The sequence below is a fragment of the Megascapheus bottae genome, chromosome 1 (assembly GCF_031878675.1).
Source record: "Megascapheus bottae isolate mThoBot1 chromosome 1, mThoBot2.hap1, whole genome shotgun sequence".
NCBI lineage: Eukaryota > Metazoa > Chordata > Mammalia > Rodentia > Geomyidae > Megascapheus > Megascapheus bottae.
This window is the reverse complement of record NC_143509.1, coordinates 60,039,935-60,057,813: the sequence shown is the minus strand read 5'-3', so window position 1 is coordinate 60,057,813 and position 17,879 is coordinate 60,039,935. Positions and strand designations below refer to the sequence as shown.

Here is a 17,879-nt window from a genome sequence, read left to right as displayed (position 1 = left end):
GAGCAGAGAAAAGACAGTGTTCTGGTTTTTTTTAAAAACAAGACCAGAAATGATGCCCATTTCTTGGTTTATAAATAGTATCCTTTTGTTATGTCCTTGCAAGATAGTTCTCTAGGTAGGCTTGGGCTGATCCAGGACCCCTGCCTCCTACTTTCTCGTTGCCATCTCTCTGGAGTAACTGCAGAATATACTGGGAATGCAGCATCTAGAGTTAACAAGGAAGGAACTCCCTGGAACACTCTGGGCTCTTGTTCTAGGCTGCTTTTCAAGGCTTTAGCCCTGGGTGTCACGTGATACCCTGGTTCAAAGCCCTACGAAGGCTATTCTCAAGCTGACATGGACAAATGGCACTCCATGGCAGGTTTTCTGAGCCTTGCAGAACTGGCTAAAAGTCCAGGATCCAGCAGCCCCAGTGACTGGGCAGGACATGGGAACAGACTTCACTACTTAACAATTCAGGGGTTTTATAACTATTTACTCTTGTGGGACCTTAGGGATTCCACAAAACCTTCCTAAATCTCTTTGAAGGATACACCTTTACTTTGTGTAAGAAACTCATACTAAGCCCTACATCTTAAAAGTATCACCACCATCAGAGTGAGGACAGAGAGTACCAGGCCTCAAACACAATGACCTCCAAAAGACAGAGTCAAACTATATCTAAACCACAACAGTCATAACTTCATAACCATTTGTCTGACATTTCCTCGTAATTAGATTCTGGTTGTTTTTCACAGGAATACAGCAGAAATGCTACCATATCCTTAGTTCACAAATTAAAAATCTGACTCTAATGTGTATTTTTAAGATGAGTAATGTTATCCAACCTAATTCTGTGGATGAATCCAAAGTTCAAATTATGAAAGCTGAAAGTTTTTATTTTGGCATTCAAGTCCACTTTTGTACATAAAGTAGCAAGAATACTCAAGGTGCAAAGATGATATACCAAATTATTTGACAGAAACATTCCTGCCAGAAACACAAGGCTCTTTCTACAAGTAATTATCAACTTATTACAAAATAGCCATTGTCAATGTCCATTTGTAATTCCAAAATGTATCCATTATTCCACAAAAACTGCATAATATAGGCATGGAATAATGCTGTCACAGAAGCCTCTGAAGATGACATTGTTTTGTTTTGTTTTGTTTTGTGGTCAGTCATGGGGCCTCAATTCGGGCCTGGGCATTGTCTCTGAGCCCTTCAACTCAAGGCTAGCACTTTACCACTTAAGCCAAAGCACTAGTTCCAGTTTTCTGACAGGTAATTGGAGATAAGAGTCTCATAGAATAGGGAAGGGGGGAAAACCAAGATGGGTGGGGGGTGGGGGGAGGGTAATGGGTACTAAGACATGTGAAAGGGTATCAATGTATGTGAATTAATGCACCTTCTATCTGGCAAATATCATGTAACCCTTTTACTAATTACAATAATAAAAAAAAGTCTCATAGATTTTTTGTGCCTGGGCTAGCTATGAATCATGATCCTCAGATCTCAGTCTCCCGAGGAACTAGGATTACAAGTGTGAGCCACTGGCCCTTGGCTGAAGATGACATTGTTAACTAACATTAGCCTGAGATGTTAAGAAACAGATACTGGGAAACCTGGAATTTGAACACTGTTTTCAACATTTTAAGACAGAGTCATTTTAACTATGACATTAATGAGATTAATTAGTACACACACGCACACACAAATAAACCATAATAAAGTTGAAACTTTCAGCAATAAACAAATCAGTATTTCACAATATTGTAATACTCATTATCAGAATAACCCAAACTATATTGAAAGGAGGGTTCTTTTAAATGATGAATTTGGGACTATGTGAATTAAGAACAGGAAAATCCATCATTATTCCTTTGGGATTCTTAAGGAAACTGACAAGGTCTTGCACCTGGTCTTTACTGTCTAAGATCACTAACAGCTTAGGACTTTACCCTATCAGAGAGATAGGCAGGCAAAAACTCCCAACAGGATTCAAAGTTAAGACAAGTAAGGCTATTTGGGGCTTCCTCCTTAATTGCCGTGTGTGTGTGTGTGTGTGTGTGTGTGTGTGTGTGTGTGTGTGTGTGTGTGAGAGAGGGGAGAGAGGGGAGAGAGGGGAGAGAGGGGAGAGAGGGGGGGGGGAGAGAGAGAGAGAGAGAGAGAGAGAGAGAGAGAGAGAGAGAGAGAGAGAGAGAGAGAGAGAGAGAGAGAGAGAGAGAGAGAGAGAGAGAGAGGGATTTGGTTGTTGTTTATTGCTGGTATTAGGGCTAGAACTCAGGCCTAGTGCAGGTTTGGCTTGTTAACTCATTTTTTATATGACTGAGCTTGGCTTTTTGTGGGCTGTATTTTGTCTTGTTTTATTCTTGGTTATTTTGGGGATGGAGTCCTAAGGACTTTGCTGCCCAGGCTGGCTTCAAACTGCAATTCTCTGGATTATAGGTGTGCGAGTGCTTTATATTTAAATTAAGATTTATGAATCTGCTCTAAGAATGCTACAAGGAACATTTCCTATGCTAGGGATGATAGTCATTCAATACTGCTAAACTAAAACAGAAGAATGATAGTATCCTTTTATTTTTCCTCACTTTATTTCTTAAAACTTGCTCAAATTTTCAAGGATGTTTCCCTTAAAATCAAATCCAAATACTGGTTTTACTTGTAAGAAACCACCCTGGGTACTCATGTCCCTCCATCTTTATCCTGAGCAATCTTTGGTCTCCCAGTCCTGAGGGCTCCCCTGCTCTCTTCGCCACCTTTCTCCTCAAGGCAAACTGGAGGCTCATATAGAAGGTTTAACCATCTCGTGACTGCAGATACCTCTCACGCTAAAATAGACCCTGCGCCTCTAAGCAGGAAGAGGGCTCTCAGGCAGAATCCTCAACAGCTATGTTAGACCTAATACAAAGATACCATTTAGATATCTACAGCATCCATTGTGATCCAACAGAACCTCCACATACTGTTACCCACGCATATAGAAAGTCAGCATACAAAAGAGGAAAGACAAATTTCGAGTTAGACACACAAAAACATCTAGAAGAAAAGAACAGAGGTATCTTTCAAAATGCATTCAAGTTCATGACTCTGAAAACCTCAGTACCTTTCATCAGAAAGTAATGAAATGGGTTAAGGGGTGCCATACCTACCCTGAGTAGCTGTTGTAGGTAGCTTGAGGGTATTATCCAACTTTTCCCAAAGGTAAGTCGGCCGAGGAATGCCCTCCTCAGAGCTACAGAGCAGGATGACATCACTGCCAATGTCCTGGGATCCTTGGATCTGGCAGTGTGGGGCAGAAGGAGGAACTAGAATAGGGAGAGTAATCAAAGGGCACATGGTCACTGTGAGTCAAGGGATGGCAAAGCCCACATCTCCATTCAGTCATGGGGAACCTCGGGAGGAACCCAGCAAAGCCAGAAGATAGTCATGCGCTAATGAACAGACATGGTTGCAGGAGCAGGGCCTGAAATTTCAGCAGACAAGGGACACATTTGTGACAAGAGCCACACCTTTTGATACTTCAAAGCATCTTATGGTCTTGGTTTGACTTTACTTTTGATTCTTCACTTTCACTGATCATCATTTAAAACACTGCAGAAATGACCCTATAGTGGAAAATTCAAGTTCCTAGAAGCACAAACTCACCTTACCAGTTCTAAGCCCACCAGACAAGGGGATTAGTTACTTTACAAACAAAACTAGACAAAATACTTTATACCAAGTTACAATAGGGCTCAAATTAAAGGAAAATTGGTTTAAAAAAAGAGATAACATTTTGTAATCATTAATATAAAAATACAAATACCTACTATTTGATGAATGTAACTGTAACCCCTCAATAAAATAAAATAAATACACAAAGAAACAATAATAAATGAGGTGGTGATTTGTACTAGCAAAATCCAATGATTTTTTTTTAAAGAAGTCTATCTCTTAAGGACTCATGCCAGGAAAAGCAGACACCAAGAGTGTAGGGACAAGTAATGTTATTTTTTAATCATAATCACTTTTCAGTGAATGTGTCACTCTTTATAAAATAAATAGACAAATGTAAAAATGAATGCAAAGTACACACAGCAGTGAGGAAGAAGACTGGTGAGGAAAGAGGGAATAATGAAAGAGTGTACTTAAGAAAGGTAAGGAAAGTGCGAATCTCAGCAAATCTTCAGCTCTCTGGCAGGGTGCACCCCCTTAGATTTACATCTGTGACACTAAGCCTGTTGTGAAGGAAAATCCAAAGTAATTCATTGGAGGTAGTACTTACTGAAAAAAAAATGAAAGCTTTTCTCCTTAAAAATTAAAAAATTAAACAAATTACATGGGAAGTCAGTTACCCAGCTTACATGTATAAGAATGAGATTTAATTCCACTCTCAAAATTATACACAATTATTTGTATAGCATAGTGAATAGTATTTTGAGAACAGAAACCTAGTCCTTAGTTGTTTTTAAATTTTTATTGTAAGGGTGATATACAGAGTGATTATAGTTACATAAGGGAATATTTTTTTGCCAGTCCTGGGTCTTGAACTCAAAGCCTGGGCACTGTCCTTGAACACTTTTTTGCTCAAGGCTAGTGATCTGCCATTTGCACCACAGCACCACTTCTGGCTTTTTCTATGTATGTGGTACAGAGGAATAGAACCCAGGGTTTTGTACATGCTAGGCAAGCACTCTACCACTAGGCCACTCTCCCAGCCTGGGAATAAGTATATTTCTTGTCAAACTCCCTCATTTTCTACTGCTTTAACTCCCCCTTCAACTCCTTTCCCTTCTAAATTGTAAAGTTCATTTCCAACATTGTGTCCTGTGAGTATCACCAGTGCATTGGTTCATCCTTTGTCTCACCATTTTGCTATCCCCTTTCCTTCCCCAAATCAGATAAACATTTACACAAGACACAGGTACCAGAATCAAAGACAGTGACAACAGGTGATAAACCAAAGGGAATAAAAGAAAAAATAACTCAACATTAAAAAGAAATCTCTTCAAAGACAAAGTAGATGGCACAAAGAATTATACAGCATACCCTTGCCCAGGAGGGAAAAATGGCAAAAATCGCCAATATCAATATCCTCAAACAACTACACAGTGGGAGGAGAAAAGGGGTGAGTTTACATATGACTACAGAGGCAGGTTCTAAGACATGAGTAGGATGGAGTCGTAACAGACTTCTCCCTAAATGAAGTGAACACAGTTACCTCTCTACCATGAGCATCCATTTGGAAATAAGACGGGAGAGCTGAAGAATCTCGCATGCTTAAAAAAGCCTAGAATATAATTTAGCATGACAGAGTCTTAACAGCATAGCTTGATGGAAAGAGTACTAGTTTGAATAAGGTGATCAAAATTTTAACATGTCCTACTCATTGTCTTAGGGCCTCAGGTGCTAAATCTATTTGGTCCTTGGTATTAAGATGATAATCTTTATCATTCAAGCAAGGATAGCTGTGAGAATAAAATGAAATTATTAAAATTACTCAAAGGAGGCTGGGCACCTGGGACTCATGCCTGTAATCATAGCTACTCAAAAAGGTAAGATCTAAGGATCACAGCTGAAATCCAGCCAGGCTCTTATCCAGCAGAAAAGAGCTATGGCTCAAGTGGCAGAATGCATGCCTTATGTAAAAAAGCTCAGGGACAGCATCCAGGCCCTGAGAGCCCAGGATTGGCATGCATGAATGCACACACACACACACACACACACACACACACACACACACACACACGCACGATACTCAGGACAACTGAGTATCCAAGCTGAGTTGGTGGGGCTATACTCTGTTTCATAGGAAGTACTGCATGCTCACGCATGCTGAAACCACTCTTCTGTGTGCAAAATAATTAATCATGACTTAATATGTTCTCAACAGAAGCATCTGTCCTGTAAAAACTAAAAAAAGAGAGAGGTTCATTTCAGATAGTAATTCGTATCATCAGAAAACATGATGTAATACATGAGAACACCTGAGATAAGAAATGGGTGGGAAGACTCCGTACAAAACACGGAGATATGGGGCCAGGGGTTTGGCCTAGTGGTAGAGTGCTTGCCTAGCATGGACAAAAACCCAGGTTCAATTTCTTGGTATCACATATATAGAAAAAATCCAGAAATGGTGCTGTGGCTCAAGTGATAGAGCTCTAGCCTTGAAAAAACCCAACAACAGTGCTCAGGCCCCGAGTTCAGGCCCCAGGACTGGCAAAAAATAACAAAAATTAAAAAACACAGAGATGTAGAGGAGAGGTCGTGGGAGGGTAGGAAAGGAGCATAACCAGACTAAATGTGAACCAGGAAGGGCAAAAGCAAACAGGCCAGAGAGCAGATTCCTACATGGTCCATGAGGCTAAGAAGTTTCATCACTCACCTAGCACTGTGAGGCCAGTGACTCCAATGTTCCTGCCCCCTCGGTCTGGAAGGTTGTTGACTAAACACTGGTAGGTGCCTGTATCTGAGAGCTGAGTGTTGTTAATGAAGATGGAGACATTGGTGGCTGGCATGGTGCCTGTAAATCCTACCCTACCATGGAACCGGGGGGCTCCGTCAAACATCTGTCCACCCTGATACAGGATGACCTACAAAAGAAAACAAAATTAATAAACTGGTCACTGCATTCCTGCCTCCTGATACATAATAACTAGCCAGTAGACAAAACAAATATTCCTGCATACACTGTTAAGAAAATGTACTTCTAATGACAGCTGTCCCTGGCATTTTGTTATTATACCTATCCAACAGCTATCTTTAAGAGGTTTAAATTCTCACACCAAAAGTGAGAAGGTATTTTTCTTATGTGAATCATCAGAACACAGAAAATGTCTTTAATGATACTCCATCAATTCATAAATATTAATTCCAAAATAAAGGAAAAGTTACACTGCCATTCTCACAGTTCCTAGACAACAAAATGATTAATTATAGTTATAGACCAAATACCAATAAATGTCAGAAAAGGGGAGAAGAGAGGTCAGTCCATGACTGTATATGTGAGGAACTCCAGGCCAAGTTCTGTTCTTACATCTTCTCCATCACTAAACAAGAAAATATGAGGTTAACGAAAATCACCTCAAAGGCGTGGCCTAACTACAATATTACATGGCTTCAAGAAACAAAATGGGTTTCTACTGAATTTGATATCAGAAACTTCAGTTTAACAATTATTTTAGATAGTAATTAGCTTATTAAAGTAGAAAAGCTTCATGGAATTGTTGCTTTTGCAAAAACCATTATTTTCTACAATGGTTACCACAAATGGTGACTCTTTTCCCTGTCACTTGTACTCTTTATTGAGAATAAGCTAGCTTCTATTTTCATGTACATTCTTTTGTGTGTCACATTGTAATTTATGAGAGACTCTGTGAGTAAGCCTAATTTTGTTTAGATACTTATGAAACTAATTCTGCAAATCTAGAACTAATATCTAATGCCACTTATCTCTGCTTAAAAAATATATACTCACTTGTGTTAATACCAGCCCGTTCCTGACAAAGTATATCATGCATAAGCCAAGTGCCTATAATCCTAGATACTAGTAAAGCTGAAACCTGGAAGATCACAGTTCAAAGCCATCCAAAGCAGAAAAGTCTCTGAGACTCCATGTCCAAAATGATCATCAAAGCAACTGAATTATAGCCATGACTCAAATGGAAGACCTCAATCCATGAACAAGAAAGTAAAGTGAGCATGAGGACTTTGAGTTCAAGCCCCAGTACTGTCAAAACAAACAACAAAACATAGATAGATCTGGCCTTTTCTGTCTTGGTATTTTCCTATTTTCGTCTTTAAAATTTCTTCTTTAAATTTTTCTTTTTCATTCCAGGTTCTAAGTTTTATATCTGTTAAGATTAAGAATCTTAATACTTGATGATGATGATGATGATGATGATGATGATGATGATGATCCTTTTAAAAAGAGGATAGCCTCCTCTGATAGATCATTAATAATGCATAGAGGAAGGACCTAAAACAGCACAGGCACAATAAAAACTGCTATCTTCTTGTAGAAACCAAATTTTCCTGCAGGAGGCTCTCCTACCCTCCTCTTCGATGAAGACTGATATTTGCGGGACAGTATGACATGGAACTGAGGTACCTGCTCAGGTTGGTTAGCATTTGAGAGAGGAATGACCATCCAAATGACATTGAGGTTAATAAGGGCAGCACTGGTGGAGAAAGTGCAGGGCAGGACTGCAGTCTGACCCCGGGCCACCTGGATACTCCCAGGACTCTCTGATACTTCCAAGGACACAGCAAGGCCTACAGAGAAAAGAGCAAGGTTAGCAGCTTTCCTCCCCTGACAATTCAAAACCCCTCAGAAAGATCAGCTTGTTTTACTTTATCACATGATCATTCTCACATATAATATGATCAGAAAGATATGACAGTCTTACTCAAGGACTGCTGACCAACTGCTTGCTAAAACATAATTAAAATAGATCATCCCTTTGTTTCGAAAGCTGGAAAACACTAGAGGTTTTTATAACATTATCCTCGGAATTTGGCTAAATGCAAGTAAAATGTAGGGGAATTTCAAGTAAATTCAAGTAAAATATAGGAGGATTTAAGCAAAAGTTTTAAATGGTGATGGGAGATGAGCAAAAAATGTTTATTTTTAAAAGCATCCTTAACAGCACTCAGCATCATTCAATAGTATGGAGGAAAACTTACAAATACGTAAATTAAACAAAATATGTGAGAAACATATACAATAAAAACTGCATATAAAACACTAATGAAAGAGGGCCAGGAGTTTGGCCTAGTGGTAGAGTACTGGCCTAACATGCACGAAGACCTCGGTACCACATACATAGAAAGAAAAAGCCAGAAGTGGTGCTGTGGCTCAAGTGGTAGAGTTCTAACCTTGAGAAAAGCCAAGGACAGTGCTCAGGCCCTGAGCACAAGTCCAGGACTGATAAAAAACAATTTTTTTTAAAAAAAAGAACACTAATGAAAGAAATCTGTTAAGACTATGTAAGTGAAAAATATACAACGTTCATGAATTGTGAAATGTCAGTTCTCTCCAATTGGATCTCAGAGCCACACAAATGACCAAAAGATAATTGGAAAATACTAATGAAGATGGGTGAAATAGTGCTACATGATTAGAAATTTGCTGTAGATTTACAGTAATCAGGACAGCTTGGCACTAATGTAAGGAGAGACATAGTCAACCGGCTCACGACTGAGAATATGCAAACAAACCCTCACACCTATGGCTAAATGCTTTTCAACCAAGGTACAAGACAATTAAATGGAGAAAAGACTAGCAATTTTGCTTTCAACACAAATGGTGCTGGTACAACTTAATGTAACATGTAGAGAGAACAAGAAAGATGATTTGAACCCATACCTCTCAGAATATACAGAACCAATTTACCATGTTCATAGGCCTAAAGATAAATCTATAAAATTCCTACAAATAAATAGTAGAAAATCTAGTTACTCTAGACCAGTCAAAGGTATGTTGCAACACCATAAATCATACAAGAAAACAAGTTAGGACTAAGGCCCAGAATATATAAAGAAGTAGACAACTCAGTTAAAAAAGTTAAAGAGCCTGATTTTAAACAGACACATACACTAAAACCACAATAAGATACCAATACACATCCACTGGGTTGGTTACAATCAAAACACCACCAAGTATCAATGAGGATTTAGAGAAATTAGCATTTTACACATTGCTGGCAGGAAAATAAGATAGTATGACCACTTTGTAGAATAGTTCGTTTCTTAAAAAGTTAGTGTGTATGTGTGTGCATGCACACATGCGTCCACATGCATGTGTACTATTACAACTTAATGATACAACTGCTTAGGAATCTATCCAAGCAAAATGAAACATATTTCTACCTAAAGACTTGTTCATGAGTTTGCATAGTGGCAGTATTCATATCATACGTAGTGAAATAGAAGTAAGTATCCATCTACTGGTGAATGGATGAACAAAATGATGTATACCCGTATAACAAAAAAGTGATATTCAGATATAAAGAGCATCAAAACTATTGATACTTGCATGTTACTACAACATTTGAGCCTCTCAAAAACAGTCTACTCTTCAGGGCACTGATGACTCCTACCAACTCAGGAGGTTGAGATTTGAGGATCATTGTTTGAAGCCAACCTAGCAAGAAAATCTGTGTGACTCTTATCTCCAATTCTACCAGAAGTGGAGCTGTGTCTCAAGTAGGAGAGTGCTCTAGCTTTGTTCAAGGACAGCACCCAGGTCAAAACCCATGAAGAAAAAAAATAAATATGTATACATGCATACATATATACATAACATATATTCTGCTAAATGATAATGAAACTGACCAAAAATGTTTTAAAGAAGAGAGAGCCAAATAATATATACAGGTTGTGTTTAGTTCAAGTATATTATATGCATGCTGTAAATATCAAAATGGAGTCTCTGCAAGTATTTATGCTAATAAAACCTTGTTAAAAGTAATTTATCCTTTTTGATTAGGAATTTAAAATATTTCTGCTAAATGAACCAAACCAGATATAACAACATATGATTAAACAACATAAGATTGTGTATATCTACAGTATAGAAAAGCAGAACCAGAGAGAGGGGAAGCAGATTACTGGCTGTCTCAGCTAGTGGGAAAGAAGTCTGGCTTAATACAAATATGCTTAATGAGACATTTTGACATGATGAAAAACTGCTAAAAAGTGGACACTTGCAATTCTTGTACAACTCATAAATTTAGCAGAAATCACTGATAAAAGGGTGAGTTTTGAGGAATGTAAATTATATCTCAATGAGACTATTAAAATTCAAAGGAGGCAAACAGTGACTCATCAGGGCTAACTCCTGGGAAGTCAAAACACAGCTTATCAGTAGAGCCGAGAGTGCCTGTGCTCATGCCATGGAAGAGCACAGAAATAAGACACCACTAAAATGGATCAAGGGAGACCCTACCTAGCAGCTATTCTGTTCCAGTATGTCTGAAAAATACAAAGTCCACAGCTCTAACTCCACTGTTTTATTTCAAATGATAATATCTCAACCCCCCCCAAGATGGCACAACAACATACTGTTATGATTACAGTTAATTTTTATCAACGTACATAACACCTTCCTTCTATAGAACTTCATGTTCTCTTCACAGTCTGATCATGTTCTCAGGAGTTAATTTTGCAGAGTAAAATACTTCACAAAGTGAGACATCTGTGACAGAATATAAAGAACTTGATCAGGTCAGAAAAAGTCTGTTTCTAGGCAAAGTCTCTTAAGTTTTAAAAAGAAAGTTGAAAGAAGGAGGGAAAACAACATGATTGGGAGGGGATAGGTGGAGGGAAATGGGAACAAAAACATAAGAAGGGGTATCAATGTGTGAGAAGTAATGCACCTACTACTTGATGAATGTAACTATAACCCCTCTGTACATTACCTCAATAATAAAAAATAAAATTAAAGAAAAAAAAGAAAGTTGAAAGAATCTCAGAATTTAGGGAAAGAGAAGATGACTGGATTATGCAACAGGCAATGAATTCAAGCATGAGTTGACTATGGAAGTAGACAAGTTAAAATATAGCACGGCAAACTTATGATAGAAACTTTAGGATAAGTGTGAGGCTGAGTGGCTGAGTATGGTGCTATCTGCCTATAACTCCCAAACTCAGAAGGCTGAGACAAGATGTAGTCTGGGCTAGAAAGAGAGAGAGCCTACCTTATACACAAACAGATAAATAAATAAATGGTATATTTGGAAGCCAAGATGGTAACAGTACCACTGTACTCTTCAGAGGATACTCCAAACTAAAGGTACAACCTATCACCATACAGGATGAGGTGAAATCTCCTATCCTGTCCTCACCAACCACTTTTGCTACTTACCAACCTGCAAGTTGAACTCACATAAATTTTATACAAATCTTAAGAAGAAAAAGAATAACCAATATAAACCAGCAAACCAAGAAGTGAAAGAGAAAAGTGTAGCTAGTTGGAAACTACCAAGCCAGGCTAAGCAGGGGACAAGACCCAGAGGACAGAAGTGGGAGCTATTAAGACAGAGGTGTCCTGCTGGCAGCCAACCAGCCTCGGGGGCAGCAGAAGCCATGAGAGACCAGCTGTGTCTATTTCTTACTTTTGTGTATGCTTAACCCTGAAGCATCCTAGACAAGATACTTTAAGAACTTATGATGAAGTGGGTGAAGCTGTGCAAATCAGGACGGGGTTGAGTAGTCTCTTGCAACTAATTAGCTAGGTGCCACCCCCCAGAAGTCAGTTATCTGTAAGTCTGTTGCCTTATCTTTCCACAGAGGACTCCCCTGTTACCATCTTATCATCAAAGGGGTCTGGGGCTGGTGAGGGCAGCACCAGATGTGCAGAATGACCATGACTACATTTTCCGCCTGACATTCAGGTATGCTGACCACACATACCAAGCCACACCAGGCACAGATCTGCTCTTTCATCCCATAGGGGATTTGCTCAGGAAAATTGGGGGCCTGGGGAAAAATCTTAAAATTCCAAGGTTATTAACTCTAGAAAGCAGATAGAAAGCAGGTTCAGCTGGATTCGAACCCAAACAGCTTCTCTACAGGAAACACACACCTTAGAATATACAACTCAACACAAATCAGTCCACAAATAGCATTAACATGTTACACACACACACACACACACACACACACACACACACACACACACACCAGGAAACCAGAATGAACTTTTACATAAGAACCATTGCAAACTATAAGAACTCTCTATTTCCTGCATGGAACCTACAAATCAGGTTCAGTCTGTCCCATCTCCTCCCTCTCTCCTGTTAAGATGAGAGAGGTTCTCTGGGGCTATCCCCTCATGTGAGCTTTGAATTCCATCCTTGGGCCCCTTTAGTAATCTTTTCCTTGATAGTCCCTCTCTTGTCACTTTAAGTTCTCTCTCTGCACTGGAACTTTCAGTCTTTGAATATGCTTAGGTTTTCCTATTGAAAAAAAAGTTTTTACCTCCCTACACTCTGCAGTCTTCTCCAGGATCTCCCTTCTTTCTCTGATTCCTCATGCTGATCTTTAGAAAGAATTATTTGTACTCACTCTTCTGGACTCTGATCTCCATCTGCAATCTATTTTCTTTCCACCACTTCTGAAAACATCTATCCTGGATTTTCCAAACCCTTCCAAGTGGTCGCATAACCCTTGAAAAAAAAGATTTTTGGAGCTTATATCAGTGATGCACACTTTGCTCCTCGGCTTGAAACACACTTTCTCTTCAGCTTCCATGATAAAGTTCCCCTCTGGGTTTCTTCCGTCTCTACAGACATCTCCTGGTCCCTTCCGCAGTTCCCCTTCTCTCCAACATGATTTTCAATGTTGGTTATCTTTCCCTACAGAATCTCATCCACTATCACGCATTCAACTCTCATTTAAATGCCAGTGGCTTTCCCAAGTTTCACTCTCTAGCCCAAGCCCCATTTCCTATATCCAGCAGCCCCTAGAAACCGCCATACATCTACGGCAAAGGCACCTTGTCAACTTCTCGAGGACCAGATCTTTTCCTCTCCACATATGACTCCTTTCTGGTGTTCCCTATGGTAGGGAATGCTTCAAGCAGGACTAAACATGACAAATCCACAATTATGAATTCTTAACTCCTTTGGCTCTCTCATTATCTGCTAAACCCAACACATCATCTAGCCTGATTTATCAACTCAACTTACTGAATCAGGGCTATCGCTCTATCCTGAATCTTTCCTGTCTGATTCACACTGCTCTAAACTCCAGCCTTTTGGGAACTTCATTTAGGAACTCACTTGTGATGGTTAATCTTGATCATCAACCAGCCTAGATCAAGAGCTAACTCACAGTAGGAAAGCACAGTTCTGTGTGTGTGTCAAAGAGAGAGAGAGACAGAGACAGAGACAGAGAGAATGAACAAGAGCGAGAGACAGACAGAAAGACAGAAAGAGACAGACAGAGACAGAGGTAGGATGCTTCCAGAGAACACTGACATGGGAAACTATCTCAAAGTGGTTAACTCACTACTATCAACCATTAGCCACAGCCATTAGATTCCCACCTCTTCAGCCATTCAATGTAGACTCCCAGCAGTGACAAACCAAGGAGATTTCAGGCCTGCAGCCTTGGACTGAGGTGCATCATTGACCCCCTTGTTCTAAGACTTCTCATGGCTTAGACTGAGCAGTTACCAGGTTCTCTGGATCTTCTACATTGTAGACTACCATTTGACTACCCAACCTCCAATTATGAAAGCCACCTAAATAAATAAACAAACCCTCTTTTATGCTTTTCCTCCTCCACAGTACCCTGATACACTACTGATCCTTCTTATTGATTCAAGTGTTATCTTCTTATGGAAAAATTCATCCAAGTTCTCAAGGCAGGGTCCGAACACAACCAAGAGTCATGCTTTCATCAGTGATTATTTATCAGATCATCCCCCATGTACTGCAAAGTCCAAGGTAGTACACAATAAAATCAATAAACATGCCATGAATCTGATTTAGTCGAATCTCTCAATTCCCCATGAAAATAAGGGATCTAGAGTGGGGTTTGCTTAAGGTCTTAAGACCCGGGATGCATCTTTGACTCCCTGTAAAGTTTCCTTCCTACTACAAAAAAATTGATCCAAAGATCATGTCACAGATGAGGGCCAGTAGCATGGCCTAGTGTCAGAATGCTTGCCTAGCATGCACGAAGCTCTGGGTTTGATTTCTTGGTACCACATTCACAGAAAAAGCTGGAAGTTGTGCTGTGGCTCAAGTGGTAAAGCTCTAGCCTTGAGAAAGTGCAAGGACAGTACCTAGGTACTGAGTTCAAGCCCTGGCAAAGAAAAGAAAAGAAGAGGAAAGCAAATGAGGACAATACTATCACCTATAGTATTATGCACATGGAGACAGTTATTAATAGAATCATATAGAGCAACAAAAATTTTATTAATATACCTGGCTCATTCATTTTCTAATGGATTGAAACAATTCACAGAAACAGACTGTTCTTCCCATTTATCAGAAATTCTGACAAATTCCACTTATCAGAATTTTCCATAGAAAAGAACTTTAAAAATCAACCAAGACCTTAAGATATCATCCACGAGATACTAAGAAAAGTTTTAAGACATTCTCTATTATCGTGGGGAATTTCACAAGGAAAATGTCTAACATCCAATAAAAAAAGCAACCAAAGACTCTATCTCGTTTAGAATGTATTTCCATGTTTGAAATTCTAGGCAAGAATTGAAACTTTAATGTCAAATATTGGATTTAAAATTCACTTAAAACATCCTACAATTTGCAATATTTACATGTAAAATGCATAATTTAAGAGCTGAATTGGTAGCATTTTGCAGACTTGAGTCTTTTCTTAGTACTTTCATCCAGGAAAATTTAAGTCAACTCATGAATTCTGTATGACTCTTAGCAATTAAATTTTTTTAAGACATGAAGTACAGGGCCATGTTTCCTCTGAGGAGGTGAAATCATAAATTACAGTTGTCTATCCTCTTTCTTTAGACCTATTTCTCAAGATTTAAAACAGATAGAAAGTCATGTTATGTCAGACCAAGAAGTACATGCTAGAGGAAAGGAGCTGGCAGCAGATCCTTAAGGATCCTAAAAGGGACCTTCCACATGATAGCCAAGAGAACTGACCAAGGATGCTTTATGTAACCTGCCTAGTGCTAGACCAAAATGCAGTGACATCACTTTGCATGCCCATCAGAGCTAGGAGCTTGGAAGCTCAGAATGAGGACTGGACTAAGCATTCTAACTGAGGCTTCACAGAAGAGTATTTATTCTCTGATGCCTGTGAGACATGTGCTCATTAGTGGCTCAGGATCAGCCCACTGTTGGAACAAGCTCCCAAGGGCCTCATGGCTCTTAGGACCTACATCATCCTTTTACCTCAATTTTAAATATCAGTATTTGCAAAATGCTCATTGGCTTGTATTACTAACATGAAAAATCCACAAGTATTATCACTACATGTCTTAGAAACTTGATGTATTCAAGTTAAGTGTTATAGCTCTATTAAATGAAAGAAAAGTCACACTATTAAAATTCTACAATTTTTTCTGCTTTCTGAAGGAAAATAAGGAGCCCAATTCTGTAATATTATGATATTTAAATAAATCACTTTTCCTTTGTATTTTAAGAAAATTTTAGTAAGATAAAATTACCTACTTTAATATTTGTATTATTATCTTTTAAAAACTGCCATGGAAACTAAAAACATAATATCTGTGGTAACTACTTAAATCATATTTTGACCATCAATATAACACTAAATGAAAATATTGTAATGTGGCTAATTAATGAATGTGTAAGGTCTTACTACACACTGGTTTTGTATATTAAATGGTTTACAAGATCACTTCCAAACTACTACATTTCCTGTCACCTTACATGGTATGTTTTAGTGTTTATGTACAAAGGCAACTAACATAAAATGATGTATCCTCGCCTAGCCCTCTCTGGAAATCCCTTCACAGGCTTTGCAAGGTGGGAGGCTGACCTTGTTCAATGCCAGTGAACTCCAAGCTCCAAGCTCCCGCCAGACTCACTGAGGAGGAAGAAAAATGACCAAGTAAGGAGAAGACGATCTTCTGGGAGAACAATGGAAGTTGTTCAAGTTCCTTGATGAGAGGGAATCCATATTCTTCCACATTCCAAAGACAAAGGAAACGATAACTCTTCTAAAACAATGGCTGTCCTGCCTATGGGGGCTCTGTCACACTCAATCACCCATGTTGATGGAGCATAAGACTTCAAACACTCCAAAGCTTCAACAGGGACTACCATGGGGGAGTTATTCCACAGAAAACAGAGGGGTCCTCTGGAGTTCTAGCAGTGTTTAAAACTTCTCAGGATGGAAAGGAAAGTTCCAATGATCAATGATAAATTTCCCACTCTGGTTTTGAAAAGACTTTTATATATTTTTGCCAGTCCTGGGCTTGAGCTCAGGGTCTGAGCACTGCACTTGGACTTTCTCAAGGCTAGAGCTCTATCACTTGATCCTCAGCACCACTTCCGGCTTTTTCTATGTATGTGATACTGAGGAATCAAACCCAAGTCTTGGTGCATGCTAGGCAAGCACTCTACCAGTAGGCCAAACTCCCAGCCCAAGAGTTTCATATTTAAAGCTGACTTGATTAAAAGAAAATAAAAGGTGTAGGTTTAATAGGTAAGATACAGAATCTTACCTAGTAGACGAATGGATGAAGAAAATGTGGTACTTATACACAATGACATTGTATGCTACCATCAGAAAGAATGACATCGCTCCTTTCTTAAGGAAATGGAAAGACTTGGAAAAACTCATATTAAGTGAAGTAAATCAGACCCAGCATGGGCTCTGTTGTTGCCCTCATTTGTAACAATTAGTACACATTTAGGATTATTCTAACAGAGAACCACTATAGCTCAAAAGCTGTGTACATAAGGTCATACCAGAAGAGACTAAACATAACGAAACAAGAGATTTATCTTTGTGATTGTTGTTCTTAATGTACTATGTAAAGGTTTTCCTTTCTCTCTCTCTCTTTTGTCTTCCACTTATGGTTAATCTCATGAGGTTACTGAATCTGAATTTGCATACTGGTATACTGAATATACACTTATTGGTTTATTTGAAATAGGGAAAGGAAGGGGGAAAACAAGATGACTGGGAGGGGAAGGGAGAGGGAAAGGTGAATAGAAACATGAGAAGGGGTAGGGGTATCAGGTTTTGAGAAACAATGTACCCACCACCTCACGAATGTAACTGTAACTCCTCTATACATTATCCCGACAATAAAATACAATAAAAATGTATAGGTTTAGATACACGTTTCTTGCATACTTTTATGAGTTTAGAATTAATAAGTATAATTTCTAAATAAATCTTAGTGGCTCAAAGATTATATAAAGGCCATTTTTTGTCTGGTT

General features: G+C 38.9%; 1 protein-coding gene across 2 annotated transcripts in view; it reads right to left on the bottom strand.

Annotated features, from left to right (window-relative positions):
* The window catches only part of Igsf11 (immunoglobulin superfamily member 11), a 108,237-nt gene that overhangs the window by 12,130 nt on the left and 78,228 nt on the right, over positions 1-17,879 (bottom strand). The window contains exons 1-4 of one of the 2 annotated variants that reach the window (XM_090345987.1): positions 11,062-11,113; positions 8,075-8,238; positions 6,350-6,557; positions 3,135-3,290 (exon numbers count right to left, since the gene is read on the bottom strand). In XM_090345987.1, coding sequence (XP_090202113.1) covers positions 3,135-3,290; positions 6,350-6,557; positions 8,075-8,238; positions 11,062-11,089 — 556 coding nt within the window. In that variant the 5' untranslated portion in view covers positions 11,090-11,113. Of the gene's footprint in view, positions 1-3,134; positions 3,291-6,349; positions 6,558-8,074; positions 8,239-11,061; positions 11,114-17,879 lie in introns of those variants that run through there. The other variant, XM_090345979.1, reaches the window with a different exon arrangement.